This window comes from Apostichopus japonicus, chromosome 10 (assembly GCF_037975245.1).
Source record: "Apostichopus japonicus isolate 1M-3 chromosome 10, ASM3797524v1, whole genome shotgun sequence".
In the NCBI taxonomy this organism is placed as follows: domain Eukaryota; kingdom Metazoa; phylum Echinodermata; class Holothuroidea; order Aspidochirotida; family Stichopodidae; genus Apostichopus; species Apostichopus japonicus.
The window spans coordinates 17,589,010-17,608,983 of record NC_092570.1 but is presented as its reverse complement, the minus strand read 5'-3'; the positions used below and the strand labels follow the sequence as shown (position 1 = coordinate 17,608,983).

General features: G+C 42.7%; 3 protein-coding genes across 3 annotated transcripts; all 3 read right to left on the bottom strand.

Annotated features, from left to right (window-relative positions):
• Nucleotides 1–2,731: 2,731 nt before the first annotated feature.
• Nucleotides 2,732–4,069, bottom strand: LOC139975458 (uncharacterized protein F54H12.2-like). The gene has a single exon (XM_071983456.1). It carries the CDS (start codon nt 4,067–4,069, stop codon nt 2,732–2,734), a length of 1,338 nt encoding a protein of 445 aa, XP_071839557.1.
• Nucleotides 4,070–8,696: 4,627 nt separating this feature from the next.
• LOC139975457 (uncharacterized) lies at nt 8,697–12,818 on the bottom strand. Its single transcript, XM_071983455.1, has one exon. It carries the CDS (start codon nt 12,816–12,818, stop codon nt 8,697–8,699), a length of 4,122 nt encoding a protein of 1,373 aa, XP_071839556.1.
• Nucleotides 12,819–12,991: 173 nt separating this feature from the next.
• On the bottom strand, nt 12,992–19,936 carry LOC139974835 (uncharacterized). The gene is made up of 2 exons (XM_071982297.1): nt 15,645–19,936; nt 12,992–15,533 (listed from the first exon to the last, which is right to left on the bottom strand). The coding sequence occupies exon 2, from the start codon at nt 15,069–15,071 to the stop codon at nt 14,226–14,228; it is 846 nt and encodes a 281-aa protein (XP_071838398.1). The 5' UTR covers nt 15,072–15,533; nt 15,645–19,936; the 3' UTR covers nt 12,992–14,225.
• Between the last annotated feature and the right edge of the window lie 38 nt (nt 19,937–19,974).

Sequence of the window (19,974 nt, the reverse complement as noted above, 5' to 3'; positions counted from 1 at the left end):
TTTATTGTTTTGTTGGCAGGTTTTTTCTTCTTCTTCCCTTGTACCTTGAGGTACCACCTTTCTAAGCACAAAGGTATTAGAGACGTATCGACAGTTTTGTGACTGTCTTTGGCGCACAAGGTATACTGAGATGAGGATCTCTGAGTTGGGGTGGGGGGGGGGTCCTATCCCACCATAACATTTAGGGAAATGATTTTCACACTGGCTCATGCAGGTGACACTTTCATCACCACTCATCTCCTACCTCCCCCTCCCTTCATCACCTGCCTTACTTGACATGTTTTCCTGGAACATAATATCCGGCTGAAGATTATCTACAGGGCGGGGGGGGGGGGGGTAGGGGTGCTACAAATTTGCTGTTACACTGGCCACCCATTGCCTGACTGAACGTGACTGAACTCCACAGTCGTAATATGGAAAGCCGTTGGGAGGATTCTAACAGTCTTATTACGTCTTGTCGGTTTCGGTCATCCTGGATAAGGAAACTAAACATGCTTCTTATCCGAAAAAGCGATATACCCCCCCCCCCCCCCTTCTGGTTCTGTCATTAATGAGAGCTATATGCTACCCAAAAGTTCTTTTTATCAGTGTAATTGTGCTAAGGAAGATATTCGAAATATTAATAATGCGTTTGTTAATCAAGTTGCATATCCTTGGAGTTCCTTTAAAAGTCCAACCGAGAATTTTGGTAATCAATTCATCTGGAATAATTCACCTATTCGTGTAGATAATACGGTGGTTATATAATAACCAGTTTAAGAGGCATGTATTATATGTCAGCGACTTGTTTGATCAGTATGGTAATCCAATGTCGTATAATAGGTTCATGCGCCGATTTCAGATTTAATAGATTCCCATTTTCTTTCAACTATGGTTTAATTGATTGTATTCCCTGGACTGGAGAAAGACTGGCTTTAAAAAGTATGACTATATAATAACTCTTAATTGGTTTAAAACGGCCATGCATGCTATTTCAATTTCCCAATTGATTTATTCTAAGATTCTTTATCGTATTACCAAGAAACCGACAGCATTAGTATTAGTAAAATAGAATAGAAAGTTTATTGTATTTACGGAGGACTGGCAAGGTTTTATTTAAAATGCCGAGTTATACTCTTTCAGATGTAAAACTACGTTATTTTCAATTCCGTTTTTTACATAGAATAATTGCGACTAATAAACGTTTGTGTACTATGAACCAAGAATAGCCAGAATGCCTTCTGTACTACACAGGTTGAAAGTCTTGAGCACTTGTTTTGCGATTGTCAGTTCACATCAAATTTTATTTTAGAAGTTGAAAATGGTTTTTAAGAAAGCCATTTTTCTTCACCAAAAATGATATCTGTTTGGGCTTTTGGAATGGATGTATCCATCCATATTACTTTCCAATTCTACATATGAATAATTATATTTACCTAACTAGTCGCCAATACAAGAATATTTGTATCGAGGAGATCATTTATACATTTTAATATGCAATGAACGTTGCAAAGTAAATTTACGTCAAGACAACAAAGACGAATAAAAACAAAGTTAATTTTACGCAAATTCATAATGCTTTCTCTAGTTGTGTTGACTTATTTTGATAGCTGTTGTTACATCTTTTTTTGTGTGTTTGAAGTGATTTGTATTTGAATGTAAGTAGTGTATAGACCACAACCGGGGCACAATCGACAAGGGGGACCCCAACCGGGGCATAATGGGCATGGGGGACCGGAACTAGGGCAAAATAGACAGTGGGGACCCAGACCGGGGCAAAATGGACAGTGGGGACCCCAACCGGGGCATAATCGACAAGGGGGACCCGAACTAGGGCAAAATGGACATTGGGGACCGGAACTAGGGCAAAATGGACATTGGGGACCGGAACTAGGGCAAAATGGACATTGGGGACCGAAACTAGGGCATTTCTGGAAAATGAGAACAAAAGCGATGTGTTGTACAGTTTTGTTTTTTTATTCGAGTGCATCACAGCATATCTTCACATCAAACAAGAAAATACAGGTGCTTAAGTCATACATGTAAAAACAAAAATGATATCGATAGTACATCACTACTTTGGTTATCGTTTTACCATAACGGTGAGGAGACGGTCGGTAAACCCGTTCCGACGAAATTCATTTCGGATACTAGCACATTTTAATATCATTATTATTTTAAAGTATGGAACATTTGAACAACAAAACAAAAATTGGAAAACACAGTAAATCATGCATGATTATGTTTAGAACAACAACTTGGTAAACACATGAAATAGTGAACATTGAAATGATCAATCGTTAAAGATATGGATTGATGAAATAATATACATCTTGGTCATTACGGTGAACGTCATCGGTAAACCTTCCAACGATATCCGCCATACGTTGTCCACGGCACCGATGCAAGAGATAATACAAACAGTAATGTCCACACACATGAGAGCTCAGCGATTGTAACTGGCGTGTGTTGTAACGAACAACTTCGTTTCGAAGAAACCGTGCGATGCCTGGTATCGTCGTGGGTGGTCGGCCAAAAGAATCGAAATATTCTACGACGGTGCGGTCTCGTGACACGAACAAGCACGTCCAGTGTTGACCCTCATAAGCCGATGGATCTGTGTTGAACACGTAACAGTTGCCTGGTTCAGGACGCCGTGTTGGCAAATTGTCGGATGCAAACACACCTCGGAATGTAGGTGCTGTAAACGTATCTCTCTCGAGGATCTTCGTCAGCGTCGTGCTGTCCATTTTCAACGAATAAAGTCGAATGAAACGTTACCGTGCTGATCGATTTCGATAAGATTGTCAAACTCGGCATACAGAATCAGCATAACACTCTCGGTTAAGGCTTCGTCAAAGCGTAGCGTCAGATCCAATGTACCTTCATCCTTACGGTTATAATGGGCACCGTCGGCGAGATCGGGTGTAAAATCGAAGGCATATAATGTGTAGCCTTTTTCGTAGTCGTTGCGAGTGACGTCTATCCCTTCATCTAAATTCTTTTTGTGTAGAGCCGTGAAAAGCGAGTCATAGGCTCTTATCGTTTGATTGGCAGATCCGTCCTCGTTAAAGCGTAATTTCAATGCCTCTGAAGGATGGATACGTCCAGCGTAGCGCAGAGAGACTTCGTTAACTTTGAAATGGTGAAAGTTGAATGGATTTTTAGCATAATGGCCGTTGAATGCTGCTGTTTTCACGATCCCAAGGATGAGTCGTCTCGGTAGCTGCCCTAACCATAAGTGATCGGATATGACGTTCGTACTGCCGGCCTGGACGGCTTTGGTTCGAACTTGTACGCGGTTGATGGGGTATTTAGCAGTAGTGCCACTCGCCAACACTTTCGCATGTTGAAGTAGCATGGTAGCACTCGGTGTCACTCTACGTATATAGAGAGCTACTTCTGTGAACTGAACTCTGTATCCTGCAGCATCATTGGTAGTCATTAACACGAACGCATCGTTGTTGGGGATTAATTTCAACTTCATGGTAACACCGTTCACTAAGTATCGATCCATGTGGAAAATGTCACAATGTAGGCGACCCATCAGTTCCACTTCTACACTGTCTTTGAAATGTTTTGCTCTGGTTTTGAGTCCTTGGTTAGAGCCGTTGACTGCATTGCTGTCCTCCATGTGTCCTGGTGTATCTTTCTGGTACAAGGCAGTACTCAGATGATTCGTCTTGGCTTCACGACCATAGTTGAGTAACGCTTCCATGTATGCTCTGTACGGATAACATGCCGAAGAATCCGAAATTTGTTGACCGTTGAGTGAAACATCGACCTGTTTAAAGAGTGCATGGAGGGGATAATTGACGGGTCCGACACTGTCCACGTTATCTCCAGTATGTACGAGAGCACCACCGTTGGATTTGGTAATTTTACACCTGACGAAAAGTTGCGTCTCTTCGAGATCGAGGTATTGGTCTCCGGTGCCCGGAATCTCAAATTCAAAAGGTTGAGACAATCCGGCGATGGGGTTGATTTTCTCCCACGCACCTCGATCGATGACGATCTGTGTCGGTGGGACACTAAAAATGTCCATTTCACTTTTGCTGCACTCACACGAATGAGGATGAATGGTCGTCATGTTGCCTTAACTGAAAATATCCCGATGAAGTCTTTGTCGCTTGAAGGCACGAGTCGAAATGAGTTTTTTCGCAGGTTTTCGTCGTTTTATAGCTTTCGGTTTCCTGCCTCTTGATCTGGGAATGACTTTGGCACGGGGTCTCCTGACGGGTATCCTTCGTCTACGCTTACCGCTGCCCTTCTGATTCACACGTCGTTTCACTTCTTCGACGGTTCTTCTTTTCAATGACGAACCCACTTTTTGGCCATCTAGTACATCCGTTGCCACGTTGACACCAGCTCTGAGTGCACTTTTACCCAGAGATTTAAAAACAGGTTTCAGAAACGGAATGGCTCCACGAAGAATACCTAACACAGCTCCAAGTCCATGACCACGCTGGTAGTAGGGAGCTTGAAACACAGGAAGACCTTGACTCATGATGCTTCACAATAAGACGGAACGTTTTTGGCGGAAATGTAACGTCAAGACGACGCGTCCAGTTTGAAATGGTACTCGCTCTCCGGTTTCGTCTCTTATATCGATTTCGATCGTGGAAATGAGACTAGAGATGACGGAATGGTATTCCAGTCTATCGTATTTAAATGTCTGCATCTGTGGAAAGCGGCCTTTGGATGCCACCGTCTTTAACAGCGGTGCACTGGTATCACCGACCAATTGATTTTCGATGATGTTAGTATAAATAAATAGTTCATGAAGTGGATCTCGATCCATGGGGCGATCGCCGGTGTATCTGTTACCGTCAAGTTCGAACTCGCGATCACCACCGAAATACGGGACACTTTCTCTGACGGGATGATAGAATCCCATGAGTGTTGCCACTCTTCCCGTTGCTTCCACTTCGAAAAACGGCTCGTTTACTTCCGTAGAAACCGTCATTTTACCAGTTTTTGGTTGGAAATCGAACGTTAGATTGGGACACGCATCGCGGAACCAGTCCATGATGTCGCGATGTGGCTGTTCACTCGTTCGAAAGTCTTTGAAGGTCACACTGGTAAATGATTCGTTTGGACCCATGCGATACTTAAAAGCACCATGATGAGATTCGATATCATACCAGGAGCGAGGGTAAGAAATACTGGAGAGTGCTACTTCCCAAGCACCTTGGAGAGTTAACGGTTTGCTCAATTGCGTGAAGTAGTGAGCCAATGAGTTATCCGGAAAAATATCCAGAGAACTGTTACTAGGTAGTGTGACGTAAAAACTGTCCATGATGCCGCATCAATCCGTTTTCTTCCAACGTCGGTGTCGATGTGAAGCTGAACCCAGTATGTTACAAATTTATGAGTTGATCCGTCCAACTATTGAACTTTGATGGATAACCGGTCCATTTGACGAAATATTCCATCTTCCCGTCTTGCTTTCTGCGACGCCGTAACACTCTCTCCACTCTGTACACGTCCTTGTCATGTTTGTCGACACGTTGAATTTCCGTTTCGTAAAACGTACCATGGATCACCTCACCATCCCAATCTTTGATGCGATATACGGGTGGACGTCTCGGTAGTCGTGCACTCACCGTAAAAATTTCTTCCGTCCATCGAGGTAAGTAACCTTTACGGAATGGACGGACCGTCATGCTCAGTCGTACTTTATCACCGACGTCAAATCGAAAGACCTGTGGCTGTTGTGAAGTCTGACGTGGATACAATGTGCGCCACACGTCGAGTTCATTTTTGAGGGTCACGGAGTTGGGAGATCGGCCGATACTGCGATGATGCGCACTGTTGTAGCTGTTCACCAGTTTCGGTAGCACATTAAGATAAGCCATCGTATGGTTTGCCGTAAAGTACTTCCACATTTTTTCCTTTAAGGTCCTATTAAATCTTTCCACGACGCTTGCCTTGGTCTCGTTGTGTGTGGCGAAGAGATGGATATCTTTTTCGATCAAAAGGTTCTTGACCTGCCGGTTGAAAAATTCGGACCCCTTATCAGTTTGTAACTTTCGAGGTTGACGTCCATCTTTCAAAATATCCAGGAAGGCCCTTTTCAGAGATGTACCCGTCTTATCCTTGAGAGGAATGACCCATGCATATTTAGAGAAAATGTCGATGCACGTCAGTAGATATTTAAAACCACGATTTTGACGAGAGAGCTGTCTGACGTCAACAAGATCGGCTTGCCACTGATCATCAATCCCTTTGACGTAGATGCGATTGCGGCTGTAACGCTTTCGGCTCGGTTTGTGTAACGTGTAAGGGTCCTGTGTCCTCAACCATGCTTTGACCTCTTGTAACTTTGTGTTTGGTCTTCGCTTCCTGGCGTGACGAAGTAGGGCATTTACGCCTCTGTAACCAGCGGGATGCGAAGCGTCGTAGTAGAGATCGTGAAGAATGGTCGCTAGCGAGTCCGTCGACACCGGTGACGATCTTACCATTGCAGCAGGCACAGAGACAACGGATTTGCTTCAGTCTACTCTGAATTTGCACGAAAGGCCGACTTTGCATGAATGCCATGTCGTTCTAAAGTGATATGAGAAACCGTCAAGGTACGTCACACTTAATATTTCTGCCATTGCCGTACACCATACAGATGTGTAGCATCACTACTCTTTCGACGTTGACGTCCTTTGGATGACGGTGGGTTCACAGAGATGTTGGTGATGGTACGCCATCGCTCTTCATTACCGACGAGTTCACGAGGGATATTGGTATCACTCAGCTGTCGTGCTAATGCTTCCCGCCCGTTTGGCTTCACGGTTTTTCTGTGTCGCACGAGATCGTTGACCAAGTCTACGATATGAGTACTCGGTATGCTGTGACTGTCCGCCCCAATTAATTCTCCGGTGGGTAACCACTTGATATGGTGATCTGTGAGGAAGCGAACCAGCTTTTCTGCTTTTGCCTGAAATGTTTTTGGGACACTTCCTATAATCGTCTCGAAGAGTGGTATGTTTGCAACGGTCTGTACATCACGTGATGGTTCATCTTCTCTGCCTTGTCTCTGAAACAGGCGCTGTCTCTGTATGGCTTGCGCATAGTGTTTGGCTTTCTCTTCTTCCGTCAAATCCGTCTGTGATAAAATAGCTTTAATGACATCATCGAGACGTCTAGATTGTTGAGTGTTCGGTGATGCTTTTTCTTCCAATAGCTGCTGAATGTGTTTCAACGTCTCCACCGTCTCATCGGATTTACCGACAGTACTTCCCTGTGGCACAAGAATCATTTTCTTTCCATAGTCCATCTTATAGCAAACGTAGCACGGCCTCTAACATCGACTGGAGAAATGCCCCACTTCCTCGTTGGTGAAGCGCTTTCTTCTTTTTGCCTCTCGACACCTGGCGATCAGCAAGTAGACGTAGACAATGCTTGTGCCGCTTGAGTCGTTTTACTTGTTGGTTATTCAAAGGCACGTTTCCATGTAAGATGTTCAACGCACATTCACAGAGGGTAAGCAACAGTTTTGGATCAATGTTCTTCAAGACAGTTGAACGTTTTGCTGGTGAACAGTGGGCTAAGCGTTCTAAAAGGGGGAATTGATCCCGAATCCTCTCCATCCTACGATCAAGTGACACGTAGCGTGTTTGACATGTTGTTTTATGAACTGAAAGGTACGAGGCGTCCACGGAACCGTCTAATCATGGGTCTATCTACACGAAACCACTTTTGGTAATTGGTCGGTCCGATCACACCGTTGAGAATGAGCATATCCACCATATACATGATGAACACGGCGACGTGTGTGAAGGTCACGTTTTCGTCGAGAGAGAACGCCGCTTCCAAATGTTGAAAATCAATCATGACGACTTCCTTCAGGAGTTTCCGATAATCGTCTTGATGATCCACAAACTCGGCAATGAGACAAATGCGATCTGTGAGTCCATCCTGTGCGATATCAGGTATCAACCGTAATCGCCGACGAACGATCGTATCGTAAAGTACACGCAAGACCCGATCATCGAGGTCGATGGTTTTTGCGCTTGAGGAGATACACCGTAATGCGATCTCCATCTTCTTCAGGCATAACGTTGGTCCTGAAGCGAGTGCGTTCATCGCTATTTGGCTTAAAGTCAAACACCAGGTAACCATAGGGACGTGATGTAGCCTCTTCGTAAACCTCATGTAAGAATCTGGTACTGCCCGGTAAAAGTTGTCTAGCAAAGTGATGCACCACAGAAGCATCTCTAGGATTCTTGAAGAGCACGACGTAGTGACTGTTGAGACTGATCGTTCTGGAATGTTTGCCTTGATGAAACAAATTCTGAAGGACGAGAATGATGGATAAATTTTTATGGTGACTGCCTTTGGTAAACAATTGTGCGATTCGCTCGTCCGTCTCGTGCATGAGATCGTCGATGATCAATAAATTTGGTTTGCTTCGATCGATATAGTCATCAAATCGATCCGGTAAATCTTCAACAAATCTGACGCTCGGACAATCTTTGAGAATCTCGTCGTACACTTTCTGGTATTCACCGTAAAACCATACAATGTTCTCTGGCGGTGGATCAATCAACGTGTGTCGATGTTTCAGCAGTCTGGATAACCAAACGGTTTTACCACTACCTGTTGGTCCTGCGACGAGACATGTAAATGGATGCTTGAATCGGACATCGAGTGTTTCCTTCGACATCTCGTTGGTAATTGTGTCAAGATCTGGACACCCCGTCTTATTTGTAATGTTTCAGACTTCAATATCCGTATGGTACGGTGTTAAAGTCGGGTTGAATCACTCTTTTATCGTAAACGATACGATATGTTTTCTTCGTGGCGGCGGTGTAGACTTTACCGATGCCCTTCCTGACAATGTTATGCTCTTTAATGATGGTAATTTTTTCCTCTTCCTTCGACGTACCGTTGGTGATATGATCCAAGAGTTTAGACATGGTATCAAAGTTAACCTTTCTGGCCGCATCCGGTGTTAAAGTAATACCCCTCACTTTGCAATGGGTTGTTTTTTGTTTCGTTTTTGTGCTATACACTTCGTAAGCATAGTTCTTTGGACCGCCAGACACAAATCGGGTAATGTAACTCCCTTCTCCAAATGGTTTTGCCAACTCGTCCGTCATATCGCCAAGAAATGATCCGATCGGTGGATCGTAGAGCCCTTCGCGAGACACATAGATGATAGAATCGGTGTCAAAATAAAGTACTCTTTCGTCCAGGCGTTCCAGATAATGGTATAACTTCAAGCGTGCTTGGGCAGTAGTATAAGCAGCAATAAAAATATTTTTATTGCTACCCGTCTCGACGAAAGTTTCTTTATCCGTCCACGTCAATTCGATGATTTCTTCTGTGATCCTATTGATGGTCACCTCTTTAGAGGTATCTCCAACGAGTTTCATCAGAAGGGAAATATCGTTGCAAATTTCTTTCCGTGGTAAATTATCACGTTGGCCGAACTTTCCCCAAAACGAATTGAGCATCAGCTTTGCCAGACACCGACGTCCTTCGTTCTTCTCGACATGTTCCAGTCGAACGCCTTCTCTCGCAGCGTAAGCCTCGACATACTCTTTCCGTTTATCTTCTGTGTCACAGGAGGTTGGCCAACCATCGGCTTCTTGTTTCATCTTCAGGAAGGTATTGATGTAATCTGCAAATAGGCCACCTTCTTTCTTTTCGGTATCATATTGCGCAAACTCATCAAAGTGCCATACCTCAAATATCTCTACAATACGGTAGTCCTTCTCCACCGCTTTTTCCAATTCCAGTGTCACCCATGTCCCTTCCAAAGCTCTGTCATTGTCGTCATGATGACACACTGTTTGTTGTTTTTCATCGGCACACTTTCGACAAAGGGGAAAGAGTAGCTTATTTCCGGTTCGATAAGGAAGCACTGGGTGGTATAGTCTTCTGGGAGGTACCACTCTGCAGTACATCAAACCGTGATAGGTCTCCCAGCCGTCAAAATTTTCCGTCACGATCGTTGGATGACCGATGGGAAATATGCCAAACTTATTGACGAACGGATAGAGCGAACACACGTCGATATATTTGATCTTTTCCCCTTCCTTGGCATCGTAACGTAACACTGTCGCATTAGTTCTACCACCGAAAAATGCCCGTCGAGGATGAAGTGGTTCTCGAAAAGTCAGGGTGTTGACGAATGCTTTCATGGTGGTATCGGTTTTCAAAAGCTGGTCAAAGTCACATTCCCACATTTTGACGACATTCTTGACCTGTTTGCGCAAATGATTCATCTTGGTCTGTGTCTTGATGAAGGCATCCGCCATCGTAAATGATGATCCCGGCACTTGCTTTGTTCTGTCCGTATAACATCGAGGGCATCCGTGCCACACACAGCCGTGAAATTCATAGACCGTATCGTTCTGGAACCCGTCGACTTTATACTCTGCCAACACCGTACCGTTGTTTTGCCAGCATTTAACAGTGGTTTCCCCACCGTTACGTGCGTGTTGAATGCGTACACCTGTCACATGTCCTTGCCAGGCCAACCATTGCGTGGCTTTCTTGGAATGTGTGTCCATACGACGGTAACCAAGGGACGGCACGAGCGCGATGGTGTCCTCCTGTAAAAATTTACGTCGGAACACTTGTTGACAGGCTTGCGCTATTGTCATGGCATTGACAAAGGGATCCATTTGGTTCATGGCCAGGAAATCACGACGAAACCTGAGACAACCCTTTCGCAGTAGATTGACGTCATCGATACAATATTTCTCCATCTCTTCCGCCATGTTGAAGGTGCTGTGCTTTTGTGTCTCATACCAAACGTAGAACGATTTCTGTTTTTCCGCTGACATGACCTCTGGGTGATAGTAGTGAGCTGCTGGCCAAGGTCCCTCGTACGTTTCGTGAACACTCGTGTTGAAGAGATAGGGGAAGTATCCTTTTGTTTCCTCCAAGCCGAATGTTTTAGAGAAACGACTTAAAGCCATGGGTATAAAGTTATAAGAATCTTTAAATTTGATGGTCTGTTTCCTCGTGTTGTGTGACGTTCTGAGCAATTCGAATTCCATATAGGCAATTTTTGTACCCATGGTTACGAGTTGAGAAGGTGGCATACCACTCTTACTCATGTGATCAAGAATGAATTGCCCATCGTAACCTTTCAGGTTGTGGGCAATAAAGAGCGCATAGGGTTGCTGACATGCCCACTGACAAAATGTCTCTACACTATGGAATGTCCACTGTCGCTTGAGACCACATTCTTCACATGGGATGTTAATATCCTCCTCTGTCAAGCATTGGTCGCACACGACTTGCGCCACACACAAATTTGGCACGTGTTGTCCATCGGCTTCGATGCGTGACTCAAAATCAAAAAAGATCATCCTTTTTAGATTCTTCTGCTGGTCGTCGTCCTCTTTGGTGCCATCCACGTCATCGTTTGACAAAGGTTGCATGTAACAAAGGTGATCACACGGTTGCCTCTTTTGACACTTTGAACAATACTCGATGCCACATTCGTGCGTTTCACGAGGATTGTAGCTACGGAAACACGTTCCGCAACGTTTGTACGACATGCAGGTACTGTTCTCCGGACGACCACGCTTTCCGATTGGACAAATGAGATGATTACTCAAGCATGTTTGATTTTTGAAGGTATGGTGACACGACTCACAATACCATCTTTGACCATCTGTTTGACAATCGGCACCCTCTGTTTTGCATGCTAAACAACGTTTGGTACATGCATGTTTGTTACGATGCGTATAGGTTTTCAAACACTTGATGCAAAAGAATTTGCTATTCAGGAACCCTGCTACGCTGACGATCGTATCAAAATGTTGGTGATGATAATACAGGAAAAGCGGTTTACCTTGAACGTTTTGACCAGCGTACAAAATGGGATTCTTTTGTCCGGTCGTGAGGACAATGATACGGTAGTCGGAATAAACGGTTTCAAACTGTGGTATCGCGTCTAAACCGCAAGACCCGAAAGGAATCCCAGCTCGCAGATGCAATTGCTCGGCTAACTTGGTTTGCTTAGATCGACCCTTCCTAATATTTGACCAATCAGTTTTCTTTCCTTGTTGTTTGGTACTGTGAGACATAGCTGTAACGATTGCCCGCGCGAGACACATGTCGTCGTCATTGCGAATCCTAACGATACTCTGCTTTTTTCGTCGCCATTCTGAAAGTGTAAGCGGGGAGGGTTGTCCACCTTTGGTTTCTTTCACACGAATTAGTTTAACACGTAGTGTATCATCTAGTGTGAAGGCATCGTTTGATTGTAGAATGCGTTCCAAAATACTCAGGATACGATCAGCATCAATCTGGTCTCTGCGCATGAGCGGTACAAAGATAGTCTTGTGTAAATTAACGTGATCGAATTCCATCCCGACGAGATCACCAGTTTGAAAGGTGTCCATGATGTTACGGATCAAGCTATCGATGATGTCGTAAAAGGCCGTTAAAATAGTACTCTGTTGTTGAACAAACGTTTCGACCGCTTTTTTCTTGAAGATCACGACAAATTCACTTGCCTCTGCATTGAAGCGACGGATGCGCCTGATATTCCTGCTTTGAATGAACCAGCAATCCTCGGCATTCACTGTTTCTGCTTCACTGTTGTGTGTGTCAGCAGCCTCCACTATTTGTGCCTGTGCTGAAGCACCACCAATCATGACCATATCTTCCGTGGACGAGCCACTCTGCTGAATTTGATTGACTGGCTGCTCGGTCTCCTCATGATTATGCGACACCGTTGTGTTTTCTTCTGTCAAGGGGTGAGTAGTCATATCCTCGATCCATCGCGATTCACCAGTGAACCGGTTGAACAAGTAAGGTCTTCCCCATGAACGACTCCTGTACACTTGCCAATGTTTCGATGCCTCGGAGTTGTTCATGCTTCAGTGTCTCGAAACGAACTGATACTTAGCAGTATCCTGGCGACTTATTAAAGCCTGGGATATCACGATCAGATCCTCTCTCCCTTTTCCCTTTCTGCTTATCTGAGACGATCAAGCTTTGCACAACGTTGTTGCAAAGCTTCGGTTAACATCCTTTTGACTTCTTTTGAAATCATAGTGCTCTGTTCCATCAATGAGAACCACTCTTCGACGGTTAGATTAATACCCTTCTTCCCAGATAAAAACCGTTTGCTGTTTTTCGGGTGTGGATGGCATTCTCGAATGGTCACATACGCTTGCGATCCAATCATTTTCACCTTAACCCTGCGCAGACCACCAAGTACAAAGGGTGTAGAATGCATACTGATGTGCTGTTTGTGATAGAGACGTCATATAAATGAAACAAAAACGTTGTATGGCATATCTTCACGGTGTTTATTCACTCACGTGCAAATGTAAAATGATCGTTTTTCATTCATAGCAGAACATGATACGTTAATCTCAAGTTAATGGTATTTACAGTAAAATGTCAACACCAGACACTCACACCTCAAACAAAGATGATGTAGGTTCATTAAACAACTAAATAACGTCACACCAAAATAGTAAATTTAACTGTTACGTATAGGAAAAAATGTCAAGTGTCAACGTTTTGTTTTACACATTAAACTTCACTTATTATGCTTCAATTACGTTGATGTGTTCGTCACATCCATGTAACAATCCATTATTCGATAACTGAGTTGGTCGAACCGGCAGTGTCGTACCCTGTTGAATCAACGCTATCTGACAGCTTCAGTTTCAAATGGGTGACGCCTCGTCTTTTGGGTAATCCATGAGACGCCTCAGCTTGTGCTTCCTCTTTGCGGTGCAAGGCATCTTCGATGAGAGGCAGCTTTTCAATTAAGGTTGACCATTGCGGGGGTGTGAGAGCAATGCCTCTTGACGTCGGTAACATTCTTCCTGCTTGGTTGTAGAAAAATTCTCTAACATGAATGTACAGTTTTCCATTAAAGACGTTGACAGTCACAAAGCGGTCATCTCCGATGGGGATCCTTATGTCAGTATCGTTTGAAACGTGCCGTTTCCTTTGAGTATGTCCTTTGATATTCAGAGGTTTTGGTGATATGGACTGGTTGAAATGAGGTTTGATCACGGTCTGGACTGGTTTCGAAGGGAGTGGCTGATCGTAGGTGGCTTCACTTGTCTCCGAGTTAAAGTACACGGTCTTCCCCTCAGTATCTTTCAATGATGTCCATGCAGAGTCCATGATACCTTTCGAGGATACGATGACGAAGCGATAACACCTTAGCGTCAGAAGCGAAGTACGAACTGATGGTTGGTAGTTGTGAGTTTGTCGAGTCCAATTCAAGGAATGAACTCACTGGTAGGCAAACGCCCCTTTTATAGCCAAATCAGAGATGCACCATACGCTTCGATGGTCAGTGGCAGTTTTACATTCATATCCATTTCAGCTTTTCTCAGTAAAAACGATATGCGATCATCCCTGAGGACAAGATTGTTTAGATGATCCCTCGAAGCTCCATTTGTAGGTAAATCCTCAAAGATTTCAGAAAATTCGAGATGGTCCCTGAAATAACCAAAGAAAGGTTTGTCTTCTTCGCTCAGTTCAGCTTTGAACCGTTGTAGTATTTGAAGTTCGTTGAGGGTAAGCTTTGCTTCCTCGTAACTGATACCATGCCATGCTCCCACCAGGGCCTTCAGAACGATCAAACGCAATCGGTATCGAAAGGCATTGTTTTTCTTTTCGATCGCATGACTCCGTACGGCTTCCCTCACGATATCCGACCCATACTTTGTGCGAGCCTCTCTGATGAGTTCTTGACGCGTCTCCAGTGTGAAAATGGTATTCGGTAATAAAGCGTTTTCTTTCACGTGTGAGATACCTCCTTTTTCGCCTTTCCATAATCCCAGGACAAACGGGTACATCCTGCCAAACTCAAATTCTGCAGTTTCCTTCACTTTAAGGATGGCTAAAATACGGTCAAAAATTCTGTGGACGACGTCACGGTCAATACAGTCTACGATAGATTGCCACATAGAGTGATCATAAAGGATGTCATCCATGACACACGGGTGATGCGTTTGACTGGGGTGATTAATGTCACAACCGTAGCAGATCCTGTAAGGATAAGCAGTGATCGCATCCTCCAAACAGTGTAAGAACGATGCCTCCAAGACGTTGAATATCATCTCTTCAGACACTTTGTTGTGAGAGAGTACAGACATGATGCACAGCGTTTGATCAGCAACCGATAAATGAGAGACGGATTCACAACTCTAACCCTTTTATACACGTCATGCCTCACACAAATCGTCAATGTATCGAGTGAAAAACTCAATCACTGCTAGTAAGTCCGTTGTGTACAATGAAAACACGATTTTGGCACGGGATGTCGCCTCTGTCGTTCGGAAAGCTCGAAACGCAAATGCTGCCTCATCGACGAACGCTAGCTCATGAAGTGCATTTGTCAGACTTTGAAGATGCATTTCAACCTCTTCCAAAAATTGTCTTGATCCATTCACTTCTGCGTGGTGTGTGTGTGATAAGCCGACTTCATCACTCTTTGCTTTGTGTAGCAAAAAATGATATCTTTCATTTTTCAAAATCTTCAGAACACCGTGTTTTAGGTAGTATACAAATCCTTGAGGCGGTTTCATGATGTTGTTCTACTCAGTGTCTGGGAAAGACTGAACGATGAGCATGATGTGAATGCATTATATAGACACAGAGCGAAACCACGTGACGTGTGAGGTCAAAGTACCTAAGGTAAACAAAAACAATAAAGTGATTTGACTTACCCTCTAACCGTCTTCCATCAGACGACACAACAATATCGTATGAATCCACGGATCTGGTTCCGTCACAAAACTGTATATCGTATGAATCCACGGATCTGGTTCCGTCACAAAACTGTATATCGTATTAATCCACGGGACGGGTTACGAAACAACAATATCGTATGAATCCACGGATCTGGTTCCGTCACAAAACTGTATATCGTATTAATCCACGGGACGGGTTACGACTAAACAATATCGTATGAATCCACCGCTCTGGTTCCCGATACAAAAATATATATCGTAGTAATCCACGGAACAGGTTCCCACACAAAGTGACGAGTTTGTAGATGAGAAAGAAATCCAGTAAATGCATCCAGACCTATGTGTAACAAGTGTTATGTCGTGTATGTGACACAGGCGAAAGGCCCTCCAGTATTGGGGGCTAATCAAGCCTGCTCGTGTAATGCACCAGCCAAAAACGCAATCGACATGGTTACTTCCCAGCCATGACGCACTTTGCCTGCAATGCAGAGGATATCATGGGCTGACAGAGAAGTAGTCGAAGGTTCTCAAAGCCATCATTACCCGTGTGTGATCATGTACCAGTCTTTGACACAGAATGAATCTGTCGTATCAAATCGGTGCCTTTATATAGTCTGCTCCGTAATAGCGTCCTCTCTCTCAAACTTTTTGACCTTTGACACATCATCTCACTCTCAGTATATGACTGACTTCATCACATACATAGAAACTGGTCGGACGGTCGATATTCGACCACTGTTAGAAACCATCGATAGAACTTTAGACTAATCCTCATTGATTTTCTACATGGACCACAATTTACTGCACAGTGTGCTGTGCTTTTATGTACAGTTCTCTATATATGCATGGTACACCGTACGGCATATACACATATATAACTGTTAGAATCCAGCTCAAGCCATTGTAATTTGCTTTGGATATCGTCTTGGTTAATTTTTGGTTGTGTTATCGGCTCACGTTTTCATTTTTCTGACATCTGTGCATTTCGTCAATATAATTTGAGACACATACGCGGAAGGATTTTCGTTCGGCAATGAAACTTTTTACGAAACATCGACCTTATTGAACGTGAAGAATGTTGAATAAAATCGTCATCAACCTGTTTTTGAAATGTGGCACAGACAAATCTATCTACAGTCAAGCAGCCAAATCAACTGTAAAAGTTGTTATTTGCAAAACACGCTTAACACTTCTTTACTTTACGTATTCCTGCCCGCAACATCTTTCTAAAAAGGAAGTCACGGTTTTTAGCGTAAGTTAGTAAGATAAGCGTAAAATGACAGTGAGTAAATCGAAACGGAAAAATATCAAAAAGCAATGAAAAACCACAAAAGCGATTAGAAGAAACCATAGTTTAAGAGGGAAAAAACAGAAGGAAAAGTATCAAGACATGTCAGTTAAAGTGGGATGAAGGAAAACTCGTCGATACAATTACGAGAGGTTGATTCGCGGAGAAGTGTTAGCGCTAAATAAAATGTAGGCCTAAAAGTACTTAAACAAAGCCTAAATCTTACAACTTAGTCTTGGGAGCCTATCAGTAAAAAACGATACATATAATAAACATAAATGAATCGACACATTGCATGTTTTAAGAGAGGAAAAAGTCTGCTCTTTCTGGAATATATGGTGGCCCTATTCAGAGCCGATGACAAAAAAAAAAATAATAATAATAATTCAGCTTCATCTCTTATAATTCCTCGTCTGAAGATATATCTTCATAAACGAGGATTGGTATTTCTGCCACTGCTTTAAACTCCTCTTCATGATCTTCTTCTTCTTCTTCTTCTTCTTCTTCTTCTTCCTCTTTCTTCTCCCTCATCAAAAGTTCCTTATCAACTTCATCATCCACCTCAAAAAATACCCATGGTGGAATGCAAATGCATTCCACCTGGTTAAAATGTAAGATGAAAGTGGTCGGTGTGTCAAACCGTTCCAAACAGAATTCACAAAAGACACGGCTAGTCATCTTGTTTCGATAGTATAAACTTATAAAATGAGATGATGTCCGGAGAAGCACTCGCTTATATAGGATTCCATATCTGTGTATGTGTTAATGTGTTAGATTACAACACAGGTATAGGGAGTTATGTACGCATACATCGAATACACCCCTCCCCAAATGTTCCCGCCACATGCTCTAAAACCGTTAAAAAATACCGCCAAATTGTTTTCTATGACAATAAAGGAAAACTTGGCTCCTATACAGTTTTAGTAAAAAATACCGCCAAATTATTTTCTATGACAATAAAGAAAACTTCTCCGGGTGATTTCTATTTTTGGCTCCTACAGTTTTAGATAATATGCTCTTACGTAACCTTACATCTTTACGTAGACTTCATTTTATTCTTCTTTATGTTTTGTTAATTGTTTACCAAAACTCACGTCGAACACTTTAAAAAGGGACAGCATTTCGAGATCTCATCCATTCTGCAATCACCATGCCTCAAACAAAATTGTACAATTACTTTCCTATTATCATCAGAGATGATGATGAAGAGATACCGCACACTTTGTCGACGGTCCCATCTGAATCGGAAGATTTAATGTTGCTGGATTTGTTCGAGGAGGCGTTATCACTTACGGTACTGGACAGTGATTTCATGGTATCTATTTCGGAGGATTTCCTGTCCATACCTAGCATCGAAGAATTATGGAACATCCTCAATAATGACTTATTTTCGTGATCATGTGTTTTCAACGTACGACGCGTGAAACACGCGAAACGCAATAAAAAAAAATAAAAAAAAATCCAATATGAAAGAGGACTCAAATATAGCATCGGTTCCTGTGATGAAGGATGACCACGGACTTGTTCTAGCAGTTACGCCTTCATTTCCATGACGTGTGGGGCATTCTCTAAAATGACTCTTTTTCGTGGTGGAGTGAATTTACCGTTCGAATGGCTAACACTTTTCAAGGAGCACGTTATGAAGATATTATTCAAATCAGAAGTACCAAAACACGCTACCAATGTTTTCTTGCGATATGAAAGAGGGTTCAACTGTACCATTGATTACTGTGATGGAGGAACTACCTACCTTCCAGGAGATATGAATGTGCGGATCATAGACGAAACCTAGACGGAAAATAGGTGTTTGTCGGGACAAAGTGTAATACTTTACCTTCATTTGTCGTCATGGACTCGTGAACTTAAAATCAGACATGATACCTAGTATGCTCGCTGTGTTTTTCATTTTCTACTCCCAGTTGGAAACTACCAATCTTCGGTAAAGTACATTTTATTAGTTAGATTGAAAGAATTTTTCTATTTTAACTTTTACATTAGCATTATTATTATTTTTTAAACTTGTACAATGGTTGTGATTTTTTTTATTTATTTATTTTTTATCTATTTAACTTGTACTATGTTTGTGAACCAAAATTAATTTTAAACGAAGAGCTTTCTTCTGTTCATATGATGATATTTGTTAAATGTTGCAGCTAAAATATTTTTGTAAATTTTGATTTACAAATAAGGGTGAACTGTTAATTGCAAACGTGTTTTGAGTTTAAAAATATGTGATATTTTTTTTTTTGTAAATTTTTATTTACAAATAAGGGTGAACTGTTAATTGCAAACGTGTTTTGAGTTAAAAAATATGTGAAAAGTGTTGCTGTAAAGCACTGAAATGGTTGTAAACCTTTTACGTATATACTTTATTTTTCTTTAATATATAAAACTGTCTATGCACCGTTTGTTTCCGAATGAAATCCTAAAGGAAAGGTTAAGACCCCAAAGGAGAACATTGAGTTTCATTGTGTACTGAGCGCGAAAATAGCTAACGGACGATAATCTTAGGGGTTAGTAATTGTTTGTCTCAAACAGAAATCGATCAATATCCTACCTAACGGACGAGTCGCTATTGTTATTGTCACTAAAGCCACTATTGACTTATCCTTTTGTTCAATATATTTTCTTGTTTGATGTGAAGATATGCTGTGATGCACTCGAATAAAAAAAAAAAAAACTGTACAACACATCGCTTTTGTTCTCATTTTCCAGAAATGCCCTAGTTTCGGTCCCCAATGTCCATTTTGCCCTAGTTCCGGTCCCCAATGTCCATTTTGCCCTAGTTCCGGTCCCCAATGTCCATTTTGCCCTAGTTCGGGTCCCCCTTGTCGATTATGCCCCGGTTGGGGTCCCCACTGTCCATTTTGCCCCGGTCTGGGTCCCCACTGTCTATTTTGCCCTAGTTCCGGTCCCCCATGCCCATTATGCCCCGGTTGGGGTCCCCCTTGTCGATTGTGCCCCGGTTGTGGTCTATACACTACTAATGTATATTCAAGCCTTTGGCTGTGCCTCTTC

Bases quoted from the DNA above. Each gene is read 5' to 3' on its own strand.
- LOC139975457 (XM_071983455.1), bottom strand. From the start codon at position 12,818: ATGAACAACTCCGAGGCATCGAAACATTGGCAAGTGTACAGGAGTCGT.
- LOC139974835 (XM_071982297.1), bottom strand. From the start codon at position 15,071: ATGTCTGTACTCTCTCACAACAAAGTGTCTGAAGAGATGATATTCAAC.
- LOC139975458 (XM_071983456.1), bottom strand. From the start codon at position 4,069: ATGACGACCATTCATCCTCATTCGTGTGAGTGCAGCAAAAGTGAAATG.